Here is a 22,214-nt window from a genome sequence, read left to right as displayed (position 1 = left end):
CGTGGATACTAATGACACTATCAACATTTACAACTACTAATGATGTATTTTTAACCCTACTAGGTTTCATCTGCCACCAGCTGCCACCCGAATAAATACACGGACCCCAAAAATGACTGATTTTTGCACTTAAATGGTTATAACTGCTATTCCTTGGTCTTTAGAAACCTAGTGTCTTCTAGAGAATGATTCATTTTGACTGTTTACACAATTTTGTAGAACATTATTGCTACCGGAAACTTCGCATTTTCAAAATATACGAAAAAAACTAGTTTAAGGGGGTCGTTCATAAAATACTCCCGTATTTTGGAAATGCGGCTGAATACACACTAGGTGTCTTTGGCAAAGTTGTTTGTATTTGAATTATCTACAACTTTGTCGAAGACATCATATTTAAAGATCGTCATTTCAAAAAAATATTTTCGAAGCGCCGCCCGTGGCAAAGTTGCGAACTAACATTTACCGTCAATATATGCGCTATATTTTTAGAAAATTTTCGTCCGAAGACACCATTCCGAAAAAATCACGTTTAAAGGTGCTACAGAATTAAGTTCACGATTTCGGCTGATCGAAATACTGTGCGTTCGAGGGGCGCTTCGATGGATGCAGTCGTCGCAACATCTTATGGTAAATGACTGGACAATGCGTACCATTGGTACTTCGCGTACCTGCAGGTGTAAAATAGACCCCATTTGTGGTCCTTAGCCTCTTGTCCAGTAACTCCTATCCCTACCTCCCCGTGGTGCCGCCTGGGATACGAGCAACCGTAGGGAAGATCAGGTAACCAACCCTGGTGGAACCTTGGTCGTATGCTGACAGGGAAGGGGGGCTCCTCTCTTCTGAGGGTGTAGCTTATCAGAGCGTCTGTTCTTCATGTTAGGGGCGGCTCAAAACAGCGTCTGTTCTCCATGTTAGGAGCGGCTGATCATCGTCCTAGTGCCAGCGTGGGACTCGAAACAGTGCTGTGCACGATGATCCTCCGGCGAGACAGGGGGTTGGTGCAGGCCTTACAAGCCAGCCGTAAAAATCATCAGTACAGGAAGCATACAATGTAAATTCGGACCGGAACAATCGGCATAGACCCAGGCATCGAAAACGGACTAACGATTGGAAACTCGGATCATGGAACTGTAAGTCTCTCAATTTCTTGGGAAGTACCCGCATTCTTTCCGAATTATTGAGGGTCCGCAAGTTCGACATCGTAGCGCTGCAGGAGGTTTGCTGGAAAGGGTCGACGGTACCGTAAAACGGGGTAACTTTGATAATGCGGGTAACTTTGATAGTGCGAGACCCACAACATATTAAACGAAATAACGAAGTTTCTGTTAATCAGTTAAGCAAAACGAATGCAAAAGTAAAGAATATTAGTATGACACTTCATGTCAAAGCTATTTTCATTGGAATCAAGTGCATTTGAGGCTTTTTATACGAATATTAAAAATTGACACAATTTTAGCATTTTCGAAACGCTTACAAACAATCTGTTCTACGATCACTATTTGATGTAGTTTTGAATAGTTGGCCACTTATCTCTGACAGCCAAGTTATCATAGAACTTGAATACGGTCTCAAATCTCTTAGCGAATAGCATTTTCACAAACTGGGGCCATTTTTGTAATCTAAGTCAGAAATTTCCATACAACGTTAAACGCCTAGAGGTATGCAATGCCTTACAAATGTTCGATATTCATTCAATTTTGTTCGATTCATACTCCATTATCAAAGTTACCCCAAAACAGAAAACCAACTTCCGATTATATGAAAAATTATATATCCATTCATAATAAATCTTTTGGAAATCTATCGACTGCAATCGATAGCTAGGATGCCAGTACTTGTTTTAAAAATATAACTTATTATTCCTTGAAACAACATGCATAAATATTCAAGTTTTCTTCGAAAAAACTATTTAAGTTACCCCGTTTTACGGTACTCCATTATCAAAGTTACCCCAAAACTGAAAACCAACTTCCGATTATATGAAAAATTATATATCCATTCATAATAAATCTTTTGGAAATCTATCGACTGCAATCGATAGCTAGGATGCCAGTACTTGTTTTAAAAATATAACTTATTATTCTTTGAAACAACATGCATAAATATTCAAGTTTTCTTCGAAAAAACTATCAAAGTTACCCCGTTTTACGGTACATACGTATAGGGATGGTTATACCATCTACCAGAGCTGCGGCAATAGACATGAGCTGGGCACAGCTTTTATCGTGATGGGCGAAATGCAGAGGCGCGTGATTGGGTGGTGGCCAATCGACAACAGAATGTGCAAGTTGAGGATCAAAGGCCGTTTCTTTAATATCAGCATAATCAACGTGCACAGCCCTCACCTAGCAAGTGACGATGACGATAAGGACGCCTTCTACGCGCAGCTGGAACGTGAATACGACGGCTGCCCAAGCCATGATGTCAAAATCGTTATCGGAGATCTCAACGCTCAGGTTGGCCAGGAGGAGGAATTTAGACCGATTATAGGGAAGTTCAGCGTTCACCAGCTTACGAACGAAAACGGCCTTAGACTGATTGATTTCGCCGCCTCCAAAAACATGGCCATACGTAGTACCTACTTCCAGCACAGCCTCCCGTATCGGTACACCTGGAGATCACCCCAACAGACTGAATCACAAATCGACCACGTTTTGATTGATGGAAGGCACTTCTCGGACATTATCGACGTCAGAACCTATCGCGGCGCAAACATCGATTCGGACCACTACCTTGTGACGGTTAAAGTGCGCCAACGACTCTCCGTTGTGAACAACATTCGATACCGACGCCCGCCCCGGTACAATCTGGAGCGACTCAAGCAACCCGAAGTCGCAACTGAATACGCGCAAAGCCTTGAGGCAGCGTTGCCGGAAGAGGGAGTGCTCACCGAAGCCCCTCTTGAGGACTGCTGGAGTAGTCTCAAAGCAGCCATAAACAACGCAGCGGAAGGTGCCATTGGGTTCGTGGAAGCAAATCGAAGGAACGGTTGGTTCGACGAGGAGTGTCAGACGGTTTTGGACGAGAAGAATGCAGCGCGGGCGATGATGCTGCAGCAAGGCACCCGTCAAAACGTGGAACGATACAAACAGAAGCGAAGACAGCAAACCCATCTATTCCGGGATAAAAAGCGCCGCCTGGAAGAGTTGGAGTGCGAAGAAATGGAGCATTTGTATAGTTCTCAAGAAACACGTAAGTTCTACAAGAAACTAAATGCATCCTGCAAAGGCTTTGTGCCGCGAGCCGAAATGTGCCGGGATAAGGATGGTGGTATCTTGACGGACGAACGTGAGATGATTGAAAGGTGGAAGCAGCTCTACGATGAACACCTAAACGGCGCAGAGGAGGAAGATCAAGACAGCAGGAGGAATGGCTTCATCAGTACGGCGGATGAGGGAGACGTGCCAACTCCCACAATAGGTGAAGTTAAGGATGCTATCAAACAGCTCAAGAACAACAAAGCAGCTGGAAAGGATGGTATTGGAGCGGAACTTATTAAAATGGGCCCGGACAGGTTGGTCACTTGTCTGCACCGATTGATAACCAGGATCTGGGATACAGAACAGCTACCGGAGGAGTGGAAGGAGGGAATAATATACCCAATATACAAAAAGGATGACAAGTTAGAATGTGAGAACTATCGAGCGATCACCATTCTTAATGCAGCCTATAAAGTGCTTTCCCAGATCATCTTCCGCCGTCTATCGCCACTGGCAAGCAGATTTGTTTGAAGTTATCAAGCCGGATTTGTGGACGGTCGATCGACGACAGACCAAATCTTTATGTTGCGGCAGATCCTCCAAAAGTGTCGCGAATATCAAGTCCCTACGCACCACCTATTCATCGATTTCAAAGCGGCCTATGATACCATCGACCGCGAAGAGCTATGGAAGATTATGGACGAGAACGGTTTTCCCGGGAAACTGACTAGACTGATCAAAGCTACGATGGATAGTGTACAGTGCTGTGTGAAGATATCGGGTGCTTTATCGGACCCGTTTGAAACACGCAAAGGACTTCGACAAGGCGATGGTCTTTCCTGCCTCCTGTTCAATATTGCGCTAGAAGGTGTTATGAAACGGGCGGGCTTCAACATGCGGGGCACGATCTTCAATAAATCCAGCCAGTTCATTTGTTTCGCTGACGACGTGGACATTGTCGGAAGAACGTTCCAGGTGGTTGCTGAACAGTATACCAGGCTGAAACGTGAAGCAGATCGGGTTGGATTGAAGGTAAATACGTCGAAGACGAAATATCTGCTGGCTGGAGGAACCGAGCGCGATAGAGCTCGCATAGGCAGACGCGTGACGATCGACGGGGATGAGTTCGAGGTGGTGGACGAATTCGTCTACCTCGGATCATTGATAACGTCGGATAACAACTGCAGCAGAGAAAATCGAAGACGTATCATCGCCGGAAGTCGTGCTTACTATGGACTCCACAAGACCTTGCGGTCTGGTAAACTTCACTTCCGTACTAATTGTACCATGTACAAGACGCTAATAAGACCGGTAGTCCTCTACGGGCATGAGACGTGGACAATGCTCGAAGAGGACCTGCAAGCGCTAGGAGTTTTTGAACGACGTGTGCTTAGGACGATCTTCGGCGGAGTATGTGAGAACGGCGTATGGAGGAGAAGAATGAACCACGAGCTTGCGCAACTCTACGGTGAACCCAGTATCACGAAAGTCGCCAAAGCTGAAAGGGTACGATGGGCGGGACACGTTGTGAGAATGCCGGACAACAATCCCGCAAAATGGTGTTCAACTCAAATCCGGCCGGTACAAGACGAAGGGGAGCGCAACGAGCTAGGTGATTTGACCAAGTGGAGCAGGATCTTGGAAGTGTGGGGCGATCGAGGAATTGGAGGTTAGCAGCCATGGACCGAGTTAGTTGGCGTAACATTGTGGCGCAGGTCATGTCTTGAAGGACGTAGCGCCAGCAAAAGTAAGTAAAGTAAGTATAAGCTAATAAAAATTGAAGTTTAGTGAAAATTGCGTTTCGTTCATGCGTAAATTTGTCAACTTTTTGAATCAATGGTTTTTAACATTATGGGTGACACTACCGAAGATTCATGTCTCACATGAGTTCTGCAAATGGTATAAGCAAGGAAAATGCCGTTGTTACTAAAAATGGCATCGCCAAAAACGATTCCGTTGTCAAATATTTCATAAGTTAACTCAATTAGGCAACATTAACGAACTACTATTAAGAATGCAGAATTTCCTTAGGAAAATGCCTTTAGGCGTATTCCGCGGTTCAAAGTGTTTTATTTTTGAAATAACTCAAAAAGTTAGCGACTTGTAAGAGTTTCGTCTTTGATGCAACATAAACTAATTCAGTTCAATATTGTAAAGAAAATATTGGCCTAACAATATAAGTTTTTTAGAATACTCATACATGCTACTCGTTGATCCAGTAGTGTAACAGTTGATAAACTATAATTTAACTATTGATTAACAATCAAAACTATTTTATCAATAATACATTCAACCTCGTCAATGCAAAAAATTCTCGTAGAATTGTAAAAGCCTTTAACTCTGACATTTCTCACGTTCGCTATTTTTCCGCTTCCAGCGTAAGATTATCAGTTATGCCACTTTTTATTCGTACAATTGAAAAAGTTTTATTTAAAATATGTTTATCAAAATGTTGCCGTCAATCTTTCCTCGGAAACAAACGTTGCAACAATTGCCATGCATCGCAAATAGTCGGAAATAAGAAAACATCATCCGTTTGACTAATTTTGTGAACCATTTGAATACACTTGTGTATTGTAATCAACATTAGGCAATTTGCGTACACCTACCATTACAATAAGGTAAACCGGGGCAAGTGGGACCTAAAAAATACGATGGTTCGAACAAATTGTTCAATTAAATTTTTAAATGTCAATATTTTTCAAATCCAACAACACAACTACATTTCGGCAACATATTTGTTGGTGTGACCTTGAAGTTGATCGAATAATTTCGAAATAGTGAAAACCTTAGAAGAAAGTTTTATAATGAGCCATTAGACGCAGTTACCTCACTAAACGGGGCAAGTCGGACACATCCAGTTTCTTGCGGTAATCTACATCAGTAGGCTAACCATTGCAATTATAGGATTAATAAATCATAGATTTCAAATATTGAGTACATTTTTGATGTACATTAGACCTATTCACTTGTTCTAGGGTACCCTTGCGGCACGCGTAAACAAATTCACTTGAATTCATTTCATTATATGTGACTGTCATATCTCTTAAACACGTTGAACATAATTCGTCACCACCTTATGTTTCTGACTTTACCAAATATGTCAAGATCCACAACAATAAGTTTTTGCAAAGCACTTATTAAGCTTGTCCGCTTTCAAAGCTTACTTTGTTGAAATTATTCTAGAGTGTTGTTGTTGTTGTTATTTATTAACGACATTTTACACTAATAAGTGCATTCATGTCGGGTATTCTAGAGTGGGTTTTGTACTTTCACGAAAGAGACTGAAAGAGTAGAGATTGGCTTTGCTTTGTCTCGCACAGAAACAAATTGTCTCCTGCGCCTTGCTTTGCGTTTACTCGCAAAGAATAGGAGCCAAACAATCAATTTCTGAGTTGCACGCATGTTTTTGGCACTGCACTGAGTTTTCAGACATTCCCTGCCCTTGCCACATCAAATTCTGAACTTGTTTATCAAACAAGTTATCTGTCCAAAAATGAGCCAATTTGGTAAAGTTTTAGATGTGTATCAAATTGATTTTGTGTTTTTTGGACCTTTCCATCAAAATTCGTTCCTGAAACCCAAAAATATCTTTGAAAATTATTCGAATATATCACTAACCTGTTGCTTATATAATAATCTATCACTTTGCCGTGTTTAGACCGCTTCTTCATTATACTTTTAACGTAATTAGTCATAATATCTCGAAAAAAGCAATATATTTTTCCAGTTTGCCATATTAATTCCGATTAAAATCTTATTATTCTTGTATCCAATTCAACTATGTTTCATCCAAGTGTTACGAACATAGGGGAACTGGGTGTAAAATGCGCCGTTGGGGTAAAACGCGCCACCCTTGTTTTGAACAAACGACGTGCTTTGGGACGCTGTGTTTTACCCGAAATAATGGAAAATGTATTAAAATGCTTCTTTATATATATTTTTAAGTGTTTTTTTTGGCAAAAATCGTGAAAAACTCAAAAAAACGTTTTTGGCTATTTTCGTTGTAATTTTGTGTTATTTTCTAGGCCATTTTTCAGGCCGATAAACAACAAAACTTTTGAAACTTTCACCGAGAATCGACTTGTGCACTCCCATAGTTCGTATTTCATGCGAAAAATGTGTTGAATTTATCGTTAAAAAGCATATTGAAGGACTTAAACTTTAATCAACTCGTGGGGCAAAACGGCCACTCCTATTTCATAACACCAAAACAGCCGTTTGAATTCAAATTCCAGCAAACGTAATGCCAAGCTGTAGTTACGTGCCAATTTGAACCTTACAAATGCACATTTTTCGAATCAGCATGTATACTATAATCGAACAATAACATCTGATCAAACGCCCTCATGTATGCAACGTATTTGCAAGTATAACTGCGCATGCGTGCGCGCGAATGACTAACGCAGAGATCAGGTGGCGCGTTTTACCCCGCAAAAAATAAAAATGCAGATAAGCAAGCATTTTATAAAAATTGATTTATTAACTCCAGAAAAAAGAAAATGGATGGCTGTTTCTACTATTTGATAGAAAACATGTTTGTCTATGAGATAATGAATAAAAAAAGGCTAATAATAATGTTCTTCATAGCTAAAAACGCTTCCTTCCTTAGGGGGCGCGTTTTACCCCCAGTTACCCTACCGTTCATACATCATTTTCATGTGGGAATTAATTATCACTGTTAAATAATTGAAAGTGTATCACTCTATACCCTAAATTCGCATAGGGTTGCCAACACGAATGCACTCTATGAAAACTACAGTTACTTACATCATATCTTTGAACCATACAGTCCGTCATCATCGGCTCAAAGTAGTGTTGATGGCAAAGTTTGGGCCTGAGGATCAGAAGATCCACGGTTCAAATACAATAAACTTTTTTCGCATAATCAAAGGTAATCGTAGCTGATCATCACTAATTGATGAAGGAACATTACCAATGGTATTTTGATATTTTGAGAAACACATGACGAATGTAAAGGTTGGTAGGAAGGTTTGAACAATATGTGGGCGTAATTGGTCATTGGTCTTTGGTGCGATGGTTTATAGTTTACAATTATTAGATTTATTTAGGTTTTCAGTACGATGCTGGTTCACTCCCCTAAGAAACGCAGGTTGAAACGCATTGCTGAAGGCCGAAGAAGCAGAGGCAAGGGGCTCAGTACAGCAAAGGATGATGATGCATTCGGAAAACTCCGACTCCATATTCTTGTTTGGAGCGACATGAACAAGTACGATGAGGGATCAAACAGATTCGGCAAAGTCCTTTTTGCCTAATCACTTTCCAGCGTTCATCCAGATTAAATTGTATGCTGCGGTACTTACAAGGTGTTAGAACTACTTCAGCCGGTTCCTTTTGGCGTCTAGAGCTGATGTGTTTTGATCCAGAGGTCGGTGGAGTTTTTTGATATATATACAGCTTCTCTTTTGACATTTTATCCTGTTTCGGCTTCTCCAATCTGCTGGAACTAAACTGCGCTCGATCCATGTGACGAGTAACGTCACTTGCTATCATCGCCAGGTTTATCATGCGATCATTAAATTCTCCAAAACCAACAGTCTGATACATCCGTTTGTGGGACGACTACTGTAGTTTCAAATTTGGTGGTAGTCTGTCCATTATCTCCTGGAACAGCATTCGGTTAGTGATGATAAGCTACGATTACCTTTGGTTATGCGAAAAAAAAAGTTTATTGTATTTGAACCGTGGATCTTCTGATCCTCAGGCCGAAACGTTACCATCAACTCTACTTTGAGCCGATGATGATGGAATGTATGGTTCCAAGATGTGACGTCTTAATCATGGGTACCGTAATTTCTGGTGAAATTGATCATTTTTCACTGTTTTCTTGGTATGCTTCCTAAAACTTTATCAATACCATACAACTAAATGCAGGAAAACAAGTACGACGAAAAACCTCATTGGCCCACGCACCGAAATTTTATAACAAATGTGATGTTAAAGCCAAAAATCAGCTATAATATTGAAATCGGGGAATCCCATTTCGGGGTGAAATTGATCACTTGTCAATGTGATTATTGTTGGTTCTGAAATTAACTTTACATACTTAATTTGGGCCTCCTAAATTCAAATATGCTTGCCAAATTCCTAACGAGACAATATATATGGAAATAATCAATAATTAAATTTCAAGAACACCGCGAAAAACGTTTAGAACTAGAAGTTTATGGATGTCTATCAATTTCACACCAAACTTGATTCTAAAATTTTACATTATTTTCATAGAAATACACATTCTGTAATACAAAAAGCTTCACTATACACAAATATACATGTGGAGTTTAATTATTGAACAACCCTAAATACCGACCTTAGCGCTCTCACTCTCTTTCCATAACGTAGAACTCTGAACCTTTCTACTTTTGAATTCCTAGTCAGTACTCAAGTGATAGCGCAAAGGACCGGTCCTATTGCTGGCGCGAATAATTTCATTGAAAGTTTAACTCAAAATCACGACGTTATCTTCTCGTTATCCGAAATAGAAGTTCCCATTCCGATTCCCGTTGAAAGTTACGCGGTGCGACATACATTATTTAAGACAAACATCGTTCATTTACTATAGGTTACAACGAATTTGGTACACTATAAGTAAGAAATAAAATCGCGTGACACGGTGATCAATTTCACCAGAATTTACGGTAGGGTAGAGGCACCGGTTTTGGCCATACGCCAGTTGTAGCCATAGTGCGTTATAGACCGTTTTACATAGCCAATCAGCATGAATTTTTTTGTGTTCAGTAGATCACATTCACATGATTTGAACTACATTCATTTACTCGTCCAAATTGATTCAAAACATAAGAAAAACAATTAATTTTCCTTATAATTTTACCCAAGTAGCACACGAAACATCTTCCAAAGAGATGCTTTTCAAAAATGGTTTCAATCGCGTATCAATAAAAGCATCTGTAACTTACATGGTTCTAGTTCGGTTGCATATCAATATCAAGGCTCATAAAGTTTCATTTCCGTTCCAATGAATATGCATTTCACTTCTTGTTTGACGTTCAACATTTTTGAAACGACAAGATTTGCTGCAAATGTCCTTTGCAAATAGCAATGAAGTCAAGTTTGTCAAGATGTTTCCAGCAACTTTTCAAACAAACTCTTGAAACTTCTCCCAAAATGCCGGTTGTGGACTTCGTAGCCATGCGGTTAGCGGCGTCAGTCGTTTCGGCGTATTGTGCTACGGAGTGTGGGTTCGATTCCCGCCCCAGTCGGAGAAAACTTTTCGTCAAACGAAAAATTCTTCACTGGTCCATTGGTCGTTCCGTGTGTCCGTTGTCTAATGTTAGTTAAGTTCAGTCTGTGCAGCCTATGGCTGAAGACGGTGTAAATTGTCTGTTAATGTTATGTTTCAAATTACTTTCATTTAAAGCATCCACAACTTGCATTCAATTTTCGTTTCCATACCCACAACTCAAGAAGATTCATCCCAGTTGCGGCCAAGTTGCACTAAACTACGTGTATGACAGCTAGAAGTTTGTTTGTTTGAATCGAGTTGCAATATGGTTGAGTTGCACCTTACGTATCATCTAACAAGGAAAACATGGTCTAGCAACAGTTTGTTTGTTTGAATGGTGTTTCTCATATGTTGCGCGGAAGTTTTTGCAAAAAGTTTATTTCAGGCGTGGTCTAATTTCGACAGTAATGAACTTGTATTCCGAAGGGTGCAGTAAAGTTAAAAGCTACAAGCTTTGATTAATGGGCCGTGTGGTCGCTTTTATAGTGCACTGGCGAAGCAATTGTTCGAAGAGCTAGTGGAGTAGTGAGTAGAGGAGAAGTTTTGGTGATCTTGAGGTCGGAAGTTTGGTTCTCGTTCATATTTTTTGTTTTCATTTTTTTTCTCAAGTATTTTGCCACAAATAAGCAATTTCGATATAACTAAAATATGTTGCAAAACAGACTCCACCTCTTGCGTTTTTTGCGTTGCTGTTCAGTGCAATTGAAAGTCATATTTTCAACCATTGACAACTTGGATTAGTTTCAAGAGATTATTTTATTCTTGAGTTGAAACAAACTGTGCTGCTTGGGTAACTCCCATACACTTTATTTGGCCAGGGCACTCCTAATTTGGCCACTCTCATGAGAAATCAATGCGATTGGCCAATTTAGGAACCGAAGTTAAAACTCTGGCCGGAAACTGATTCCGTTGACCTATATTGACCAACGGGGTTTTCAAAGCGAAAAAAATGGTTTTAGCTCAGTTTTGATATTTTACACACATAATATGGATTGAAAACTTGCATTTGACATATTTGTAGTGTAAAAACGGATACCAATTTAATTTTTGTTGACGTTTTCTCTTAGGCTGGCCAAAACCGGTGCTTTTACCCTAACTGTGGTTTTCATAGAGTGCATTCGTGTTGGCAACCGTATGCGATTTTTGGGTATAGAGTGATACACTTTCAACTATTTCACAGTGATAATTAATTCCCACATGAAAATGATATATGTACGATATGTTCGTAACACTTGGATAAAATAGATAGTTGAATTGGATACAAAATACATTAAGATTTTTATTGGAATTTATATGGCAAAATGTAAAAATGTATTGCTTTTTTCGAGATTTTTGACTAATTACGAAAAAATCATAATGAAGAAGCGGTCAAAACACCCTAATATCTTCGGCAAAGTGATAGATTATTATACTAGCAACAGGCTAGTGATATATTCGAATAATTTTCAATGATATTTTTGGGTTTCAGGAACGAATTTCAACGGAAAGTTCCAAAAAACACAAAATTCATTTGATAAACCTCTAAAACTTTACCAAATTGGCTCATTTTTGGACAGATAACTTGTTTCGATAAATAAGTTCAGAATTTGATGTGGCACGGAGATTCGGAGAACTTTTTTCAAATAGTAAACAGGTCTAATGTACATATGGTATCAACCATAATATACGTAATGCATTATGATGAAAACGTACTTTCAATGGTATGTGACATAGCACTTAATATTAACTTAAAATTCTTTACTAAAAGCGTAAATAAATAAAACATGTTCAAAAGGAATAAAACATGATCAAAATTTATCATTTATAAGATATTAAATAAAAAGTTGCACGTAAACTTTCAATAATTGACGAAATTATAAATATGCTCTGTTATTATTTATTTACATAGCAGAAAACCACTAAATGGGGTGGAATTGTTTTCCACAACTATTAAATTTGGGAGAAGCAACAAACAAGAGCAATTAAATATAAAAGTAATCGTTCTCATGATGCATTTCAAATTTCATCTGTTCTTTTGTTCAATTTTGAATTCGTATTTAAAAAAAAATATATAGAAGAATTACACATTGTTTATCCTTGTTATGCAATTACGTAATTTGAGATTGATCTTTTTGATAAGAATCGTTTGTTTGAATGTTTCAGTGCTACTCTCTATGAAAATGTTTGAAACGTGTAGGAAAAGGTTTGATTCCCGTTTTTGTTTTATAGGTCGCACTTACACCGGCTATAATAGTACTTTACGCAACAAGGTGCAGAATGAAGATTTTTACAGCACGAGTCGTACGTTTATCGTACGTTTATTAATTACGACGAGTGCTGTAAAAATGGAGTTCTGCACCGAGTTGCGTACAACATTTTTTGCAACTTCATGAAAGGTTTCTTGAGAAATAATTTTTAAACTTTTTTTATTAATCTACACATGGCCGTCCGTAGCCATATTTGAAAAATTCTGATCATAGTAGGGTAGAAGCACCGGTTTTGGCCATACGCCAGTTGTAGCCATAGTGGATTATACACCGTTTTACATAACCAATCAGCATGAAACCTTTTGTGTTCTATAGATCACATTCATATGATAGAGCTACATTCATTTACTCTACCAAATTGATTCAAAACATAAGAAAAACAATTAAATTTCCTTATAATTTTCACTCCCATACACCTTATTTGGCCAGTGCACTCATAATTTGGCCACTCTCATGAAAAATCAATGCAATTGGCCAATTTAGGAATCGAAGTTAAATCTGTGGCCGAAACTGGTTCCATTGGCCTATATTTACCAACGGGATTTTCAAAGCGAAAACATGGTTTTAGCTCAGTATCGATATTTTATACATATAATATGGATTGAAAGCTTACATTTGACATACTTGTAGTATGAATACGGCTTCCCATTTAATTTTTATTGAAATTTTCTCTTAGGCTGGCCAAAACCGGTGCTTTTACCCTAGGTTGCACTGAGCAATTGTCACAATTTTTCAAACCACCGTTCGGATAGCATCATTACTCGAAACAATGAGTGATTCCGATTTTGATGATCCGATTGGTATTGAGTCGGCAGCGGAAGTGGCCCTGGCTGGTCTCCTACCGGAGAACTCTGATATAACATTTCTGCAGCTACTACCGCTCTCGTCGATCGTCTGCGTCTCTACTGCCAGATTCTGGTTTAGATATTTCTATTCTGAAGAGGCATGGAGCATGCCCAGTACCTTGGCTGTAAGATCGTCTGTTCTGAGTCCAGTGCAAAAATCGGCGGGAAAAGTCATGGAATTTCCACCTGAGCGCAAGAACGTAATGAACCATTTCGCTACTCAAATGCGTTCAGTTAGGTAATAAACTCATACGACAATGCAGGAAAAAGGGCTCTTCCATGACGGGTTGACGTGATGAAAAACAGCCTATTACGATGAGAAATTCAGTCAGTGATCAAAATTTTGAACTCGTCTAATAGAGCTTTAGATAGATCCTTAAAATAGATGCTCAAAAATTTGAATCAAAACTGTGTTAGTCGGAAAAATAACAAAGTATTTAAAAAATTGGTAATTTTTAGGGCTAATTTCAGATTTTTTTTAACTGTTCAATTATTACCCTGATCTTAGTTTTCGCTGGTTATTGAAAAAAAGTTAATTGCATTAATACTCCCTGAATTTGCCAAGATATTTCAGGTGACGTTTTGATCCATTCTCATCCCATTAGCTCCAACGACGGTACAATTATAAGTCATAATTCTTCTAACATTGTCTTTCTGGACTGTTGTGCATTATCTTAAACACGCACCATATTTCTAAAAACAAAGGAAAATGAGCAGCACTAGGGCAATCTACAATAAAAGCTTTACGATTCCATTTCGTCAGCGGAAAATTTAAATTAAATCCCTCCGAATCCAAGGGGTGGCCTCAATCAAATCAGCCCTTATCCCCTTACCGGTTGAAGCGTACATATGTACGAAAATGGGATGAAATTAGCCTTCGAAAGACAAAGCGGGCGAAAAGTTCTGAGTCAAAGCTTATCAACCCCTAGGGCGCGAAATCAGTCCGTTGAATTTTAAATCGATTCCGTGCGGGTAAACCCGAACCAGCGAACGAACAACCAAAATAGAATTCTACGAGATTCTGACACCAACAAGCTGCGGGTACAGTACACTACTCCACAGTGTTTTTTATGTAACTTTATAACAAAAAAATCGGCATTCCTCTAAGGCTGATACAAATATTAATTTTCTTTTATGTCACCCCCCCCCCCCTTCGAAAATCCGAAAATTTTGAAGGGGAGAAAAAAAAGATTCATCATTTTTTTGACATCAGTTAGGTTTTTTTCAATTTACAAAGTAGAAAACAAGTAAAATAATGATCCAGAGGACGATTAAAAACAGTTTAACAACTATCATTAAAAATAAGAATTCGAAAAATAACTTTTTTTTATTTTATTTTTTGTTCCGTATTTATTTTTATCCCCCCCCTCGTACCTTCCAAGTGGTCTCGGACATAAAAGAAATTTAATATTTGTATCAGCCTAATTTGAACTGAATAAAATGAATGTTTATCTTACATTTGCCGTTGAATTCATAATAATCTTTTCGGGTGTAGTGTAACTATTTCTTTAGGCTTATAAAAATTGGGATTTACTCTTTGTCTTCCCCTCTCCTTCCAAATTCATCATCATTCATTTCATCAATTCATAAAATTTGGCATTTCTAGCGGCAGTCTGAAAATATTAATAAAAATCTGATGGCTTCCAGAAAACATATCCGATGAGTTTTAATATATATATTTTTAATTTTAAACGCTTATTTTATTATAGCCCCCCCCCCTAGCCCAGTGGTCAGTGAGCATGAGATAATCGCTTCGATGTTGCGCTCCATGATTGACCAGAACAGAACATGCTTCGAGATTTAATGATTAGCTAACCATTTTCGAAATGCACAAATCGAAAACTCAAAGATTAAATGAACATAACGGCGCCGCCCATGCCCAATGCGGCCATCGGGGGAGGGAGGGAATTCTAGTTAGACAACCATTGTTACTAGAGACCGAATATACCTGTGCATCTCCACAGTTGTCATGAAAATGATATTGTGTTAGTGTTCAATATTTCAGGCACGCCGATTTTTGTTTTGTTTTTAAAATTGTTCCATGCAACACAACGTGTACTTACCTCTGGCGTCACAAAGTAACTGGGGCTCTTCTCGATGGTAATCTGTCCGCGGAACGAGTGAGGCATCTTCTTTCGGTACCATTCCAGCCCCTTGAGATAGTTTTCGTCGCGGTCGAAGAAATGAATCTCGCCTGCCGCCTTCTGAATCCGTGGATGAAGATACAGCATCTCCAGCAGCGCACGTGTGCCACATTTTCTCACTCCAATTATCAAACACTGGTACCAGGTTGCGTTTGGGCGGGACGATTCCACAAAGTGACGAGAATGTAAAATGGAAAGAAAACGCGGAAGAGAAAACACATTTTCCGATATGAATGCAATTTCCAACAATAAATTCAACTGCCAATAAATTACTTGCGGAAGTCTTCTGCTCGTCTTGGGGAAATGGATCCTGTTGGGGAATACCACGGGATGATTAATCGTCGGTGGATTCGGAATGTGATTTGTTAGTATGGCGATCTTGTTTTCGGATATAGCGGTTGCCGCCTGGTAAGAGGAACGAGAAAAAGGAGGAGAAGTTAAGTACAAGTGCGATTACTCAGCAACAGCGTAAGCTGGAGGGGTTGAGGAGAGTGATTCCATTTCCGTTTCCCGTGCACGTAAACTGCAAGATACTGGTCCATCATGCTAGGAGCTGTTGATTTCGTTATAGGATTAAAGTTGATGGAATAATCTAATAAAATTAAAAAAAAATTAACATTCGACTTACATATTTTTTTTACATTCACATAGTACGCGAAAATATTTGTTTATACTAATTTGTTTGCCAGAACACAACACACACCCAAACCTTAATTTACGTAAAATTACATAAATGGATTTTTTATGCATTTGAGGCAGCTTTAGTTTGATACATTCTTATGGATATTTAGTAAACTCGGAACATTGAAACATGTACTAAGCCAAGGAAGTATCTTGGTGGATATATCCTTCGTGGTAATCTAAGGTATGGCTTCTGAACAGTGCTGGGAATGGAAATAGTAGTAGGCTTGAATTTCGCGAAAATCACGTGGCCCTTCCCAGTACAGTAGTTCAAAAACGTGAATCTCATCAAGTACCGTCGATGGGGGTGACAATGGGTCTAGGGGTGAGATTGGGTCAAAACGGAAAATTATTATTTATGAAATATTTCAGCTAATATGGCTGATATTACTAAAATTAATAATTTATATGTTAGGGAACATAGTATTACATGTAATTCATCACAATATACATTTTTAGAAATAGTAGTTTTCGTTTACTTCACCAATAAACTTGTATGTTGAAACTAGATAAAATTTACCACAATAAATTTCTCCTGTGCAAAGTATCACGCATCTACTATGAGCTCTATCGTTATTTTAGTAGAAGGTTGAAAGTTTTTTCATTGCACTTCACACTTATTTTCCAGAATCTATTTGATTTTTCCACAAAAATTTAATTTTTTTCGGTACGGTGTCTTAAACATCGAAAATGGGGGTGAGATTGGGTCAAGCAAGAACGATAGTAAATGAAATTGCAAGTCCACTTTTTGACATTTTACGGTGCCGTGTTTGTTTGTTGTTTCTAAATACAACATCTCTGAAACATCAAACAAGTCTACTTGAGTATTCCGTGCGTGCAATGCAACGCATTTTGACAACTTCTCAAACCAGCAACTGTGTTTCGTGCGCAGCAACATCGTAAAATTTTATCAAGTGGATTTTTTTCGTAATTTAATTATTTATCACTGATTTCATATTATAGAAACATCTCACGGAAGTACAAAAGAGTTGGATCGCTGAAATACTGGGATTATGACGTCAACATCTGCCTGAAATGTATTGATCGTGGAATGTCGCACCGAAATTTAAATATTGTGAAGGTTTAAAATAATCACTGTTTCAGTACACCTTTGGGGAAACTTGCCTACATTATAATTTGTTTATGGCATGATCAAAGTAAGCTGATCAAAGTATGCATTATTTAAAAAAAATGGTGAACGTCAGCGGTCCTCACTGTTGGTTTCTAAAAATTGAAAAACAACATGTTCTAATTTACAATTATACTATTTCTATTGTTATAGGTCAATGAAAAACGCTTAACAACAGCAACTTGGGGAATAAGTTTCTATTTATCATGAAGTGTTTACATGGCTATACGAACTGGGCTAAAAACAAGATGCTGAAACGGCTTCTTCAGCGCGACCTTCAACTAGGAAACGGATTTTTCATACCTTTATAAAAAGTTTAGATGACATTCTCTCTCTTTCTGGCGTTACGTCCCCACTGGGACAGAGCCTGCTTCTCAGCTTAGTGTTGTTATGAGCACTTCCACAGTTATTCACTGAGAGCTTACTATGCCAATGACCATTTTTGCATGCGTACATCGTGTGGCAGGTACGAAGATACTCTATGCCCTGAGAAGTCGAGAAAATTTCCTACCCGAAAAGATCCTCGACCAGTGGGATTCGAACCCACGACCCTCAGCTTGGTCATGCTGAATAGCTGCGCGTTTACCGCTACGGCTATCTGGGCCCCGCAATGACATTATCTGTTTTATATAGTGCCCAGTGATTCTCCACCTGAACATAGACAAAAATAATTACCCTGCGTCCATCAATTGCTAGTTTTTTTACATGCGATTGCTTCCATTCTATCATTGTATTATGCTGATTTATAAAACTAAGCCGTGCTATAGGGAAATCTTACATTTTTTTCATTTTTTCTTTTTAAGTGTAGAACTAGCCCTCGTGCGTTAAAATACACTTTCACGCATTATTCTTATAATAAACATTTTTATTTCCAAAGACTTCCTCTTCTAAATAATACAGTAAACGTTTATTATAAACCTTCAATAATATTTTGATCAAGCATAATTTAAAGCCTCACCGTAATAAAACCAGCCATGTACGCCTTAAGGAGTATGTACAACTCGACGTTTATCCATTTTTGACCCCTTTAATCTCAAAGTCAAGTGGACCCAAGGGGTGGATCACTTGTTCAGTGTACATCGAATGTACATTAAATTGCATCAGATGCATTTTTTCGACATTCTAATCAACTTAGCCCTGATCCGCACCATCGTGTCTTGCTATAGTAACCCATCGTTGTTTGTTGTGAAAGTTTTATTTTCTTTTCTAATTTTTGTTCTGCAACTAATTACAAACTTTATTCATTTCAGATTACTAAAGAATGGAGAAAATACACTATATTTGAAATGCATGCATGTTCGATGCCGATAATAGGTCTCTGAGGCATCAAGTTTCTGATTACAGTGCTGCTTAGAAGCAGGAGTAACCGGAACATCTTTCCCAATAAACCCATAGTCTGTGCCTTACTGGTGACGGAAGAAATTCCGCATCGAGGAGCTTTACAATTAAAATCTAAGTGGAAGTACAGCAGCAAAAACTATGTTTATTTTTTGTCTTAATAGTTTGTTTTATTTCCTTCAATGCCGATAGAGGACAAGTAGGGTATAATAAGCTCTAGAGCACTTAACGCAACGTTTCACAACCAGGGATCCGCAGACCCCGGCCATGTAGAAAACTCGCTGGAAAGAGTACCTTTCAGAAAGTCAACCTTCCGTGGTTGCCCAAGTTAGAAAACATGACGTTGATATACCCATTGCCATGAACTTTCCATTTATATTTCGTTGACCTACTCGTACAGAAATAATCCTGTTCATAAATGCCAGCAAGTGGCCAACCAATCATTAGGCTGACAGGATATAACGGTATCGGATTATCAGGGTCATAAAGCACGTAAAACAGTCACTTCCGGATGTAGTCCTGCTTACAACAGACATAAAGGTGCGATTCTCCATAGTTCTACTTTTTATGAAGCCGTTACCCAAATGCCGACATCGGGGTCATAACTTAGTTTACAAGTACTAAATGTGTTAAGTTCCTCTGGTCAACCATTTTTGAATGAGTATGGAAGAAAGAGTTTGACACTTCGACAAAAACAACAACCAATTGTTGGAGCAAGCCATGAATTGAGAATTTTTCGAGTGTGCATTTACGTGCATTTAAATGCATGAAATTATTCCGATTCATCAGATGCATCAGGAGTGATCCACCCCTTGAGTGGACCTCTAGATGGGCCAGAGTAGTGTAGATGCTCCAAAATAATGAACAAAACAAAGATTGCTCTTTTTGTATTCCTAAAAATAAATGCAGTTACTAAAAATATAGTCGAATATTTTTTAAATTCATAAATTGATATTCTTGTAGTTACGAAGGAACGTATTAACTAACGTAAACGGTAAAAAATTCTTGACGGCTCAATCAACAGTCTAAAATCAGCCTACTAAGATCAAGCTATAAAACTAGTAGTAAAAAAAATGTCAAATTCAATTCACCCCTCGCATTTTTATGACTAGCGTAAAAAGCTGTATAAGGTTATATCTTCCGAAAACTGACAGCTACTTGACGTCATCATTACTATCCACCTCGAACAAATTTATTGAAAAAATAATCTAGAGATCCAGATTGTATATGCTACGATAGGAGGGACATCACATGTTTACCAGAGACCATCAGACCTGAGAGAGAGGAGACAGCTGGCTTGGATTGCGAGCTCCCAAAAGTTGACTGTTGAAACCAACTGTCACATTCGGAGGGCAGACGTGAAAAAGCGTCAAAATCCAACTAAACGTAACTAGAGTTCCTAGATGTTTTTCGATGATTTCATATTTTTAAAAAGTATAATATTGCTGTTTGCATTTGAAGTGCAAATGTTGAGTAACCATCCTCCAAATGCGGTAACGCAAAATAATCAAAGGACACCTAGCAACGATTACATAAATTACCGCCGCCTTAGCAAGAAAAATCTATCTTTGACATCGCATTTCTTGGAAAATATCTTACCGCGTTTGGTGTTCCCGCATTTGATGTTTGCATTTCAAACGCACACAGCAATACCTAAATAAAGTTGTGTGTTGGCGAACTGTAGTAATAAATGAGTTGTCAATAATCACAGTAGGCAATGACTCAGGCCAGACATGAAATAAATTTTAATGACTGACATTCAATGAATTATCATCAAACTGATTAGATGCAGTGCGCATCGTACCTTCGTGCTGTGCGTACACGAATTCTCTCTGCTCTTGGAAGTTTTCTTAAAAACTACCTAAAGCAATAAAACAGTACTTTTCAGTGCTACATAAACAGTACTTTTCAGTGCTAAAATTAAAAACGGTACTTTTCAGTGCTACTAAAACAGTACTTTTCAGTACTTTTTTTCTACTATTGATCCCTTTACGATCCTTGTTTGGACCCGTGCCTTCGATTTTTCGTTGGACCCGTTGGCGAAAGCTAGCGGTGGTAATCCTTATTGGACACCGTCTTGGGAAAAAACCTCTCGAAGGTCACGTCTTTCTCGTTTATTAACTAAACATGGTATCAACAACTAACAAAAGGAAGGGTGAATCTCTGAATTCACTACTTCCTTCCAAAAAAGTGGGTTTTAAAACAGTCACTACACGTGGCAAGAATGGAAGAAAGGACGCTTCCCCGGAATGCGAAGTTTCTTCCAAGGGTAAATTGAATAATGTTGATAATTGTATCGAAAAGAGCAATCAGTTCGATGCTCTAGACAAATTTTCCGAACACCAAATCGAAGCAGCCTCTAGCCCAGGCTCTTTGATTCAAGTGAAGAAGCAAAGAGTGCCGCCAATCGTGGTCAGTTGTTCCGAATTTGGGGAATTTAGGCAGGAGATCTTGAACTCCATTAGGGAAATCAAGGTTTCCTTCCAAATCGCAAAGAAAGGAGACTGTCGCGTTTTGCCGGAAACTCTTAAAGATCGCGAACTTCTTCTCAGACATCTTGAAGAGAAGAAGCACAAATATTTTACTTATGACAACAAAACTGAACGTTTGTTCAAAGTCGTCTTGAAAGGTCTCTCAAGTGACTATAAGTCACCTGAAGAGATCAAAAATGGAATAATTGATTTACTTGGATTTTCCCCAGTCCAAGTAATCATTATGAAAAAGAGAACCCAATCTGGCATTGTTCGGAAAGGGCTTTCTCAAGAATATTATTTAGTTCACTTTAACAAAAAAGAACTAAATAATATTAAAGCTATAGAAAAAGCAAAACTTATGTTCGCCGTGTGACATGGGAACATTTCCAGAAACCTGGAAGAAATTACCAGAACCCCACTCAGTGCCGTCGGTGCCAAAAGTCGGGTCATGGTACAAAAAATTGTCGCATGGATGCTAAACGCATGATTTGCGGAGGTTCTTCTAACGCTAAGGACGTCTGTCCTGTGAAAGAAGATACCAGAAAGTTTGAATGCGCCAATTGCAAGGGCCCTCATAAAGCTAACTTTTGGGAATGCCCTTCACGCAAGAGAGTCGTTGAGGCTCGTGCCAGGCAGATGAAGGATAATATCCGTTACGATAACGGTCATTTCCGGAATTTGCCTGGTAGAGTATCGAACAATGCTCATTTTTCAGTTAACGATCGCTTGATCATGAATCATACCCATCAGGAAAATCATAATCATGCTCATTCACAAACTAATTTTAATCCGTCGGGTAGCCGTTTGAATCTTTCAATTTCGAATGTATCTACCCACGGTAAAACCTTTGCTGATATCGTAGCAGCTAATTTGAACTCCTCCCCTGTTCGTAC

At 38.7% G+C, this 22,214-nt stretch overlaps 1 protein-coding gene across 1 annotated transcript in view; it reads right to left on the bottom strand.

Annotated features, from left to right (window-relative positions):
• LOC5570723 (heparan sulfate glucosamine 3-O-sulfotransferase 5) overlaps positions 1 to 22,214 on the bottom strand; it is a 195,326-nt gene that overhangs the window by 61,767 nt on the left and 111,345 nt on the right. Inside the window, exons 4-5 of the mRNA XM_021843852.1 lie at positions 15,973 to 16,104; positions 15,619 to 15,834 (exon numbers count right to left, since the gene is read on the bottom strand). Coding sequence (XP_021699544.1) covers positions 15,619 to 15,834; positions 15,973 to 16,104 — 348 coding nt within the window. The remainder of the gene's footprint in view (positions 1 to 15,618; positions 15,835 to 15,972; positions 16,105 to 22,214) is intronic.

This window comes from Aedes aegypti, chromosome 2 (assembly GCF_002204515.2).
Source record: "Aedes aegypti strain LVP_AGWG chromosome 2, AaegL5.0 Primary Assembly, whole genome shotgun sequence".
NCBI classification, from domain to species: Eukaryota; Metazoa; Arthropoda; class Insecta; order Diptera; family Culicidae; genus Aedes; species Aedes aegypti.
This window is presented reverse-complemented; position numbering and strand designations above follow the sequence as displayed.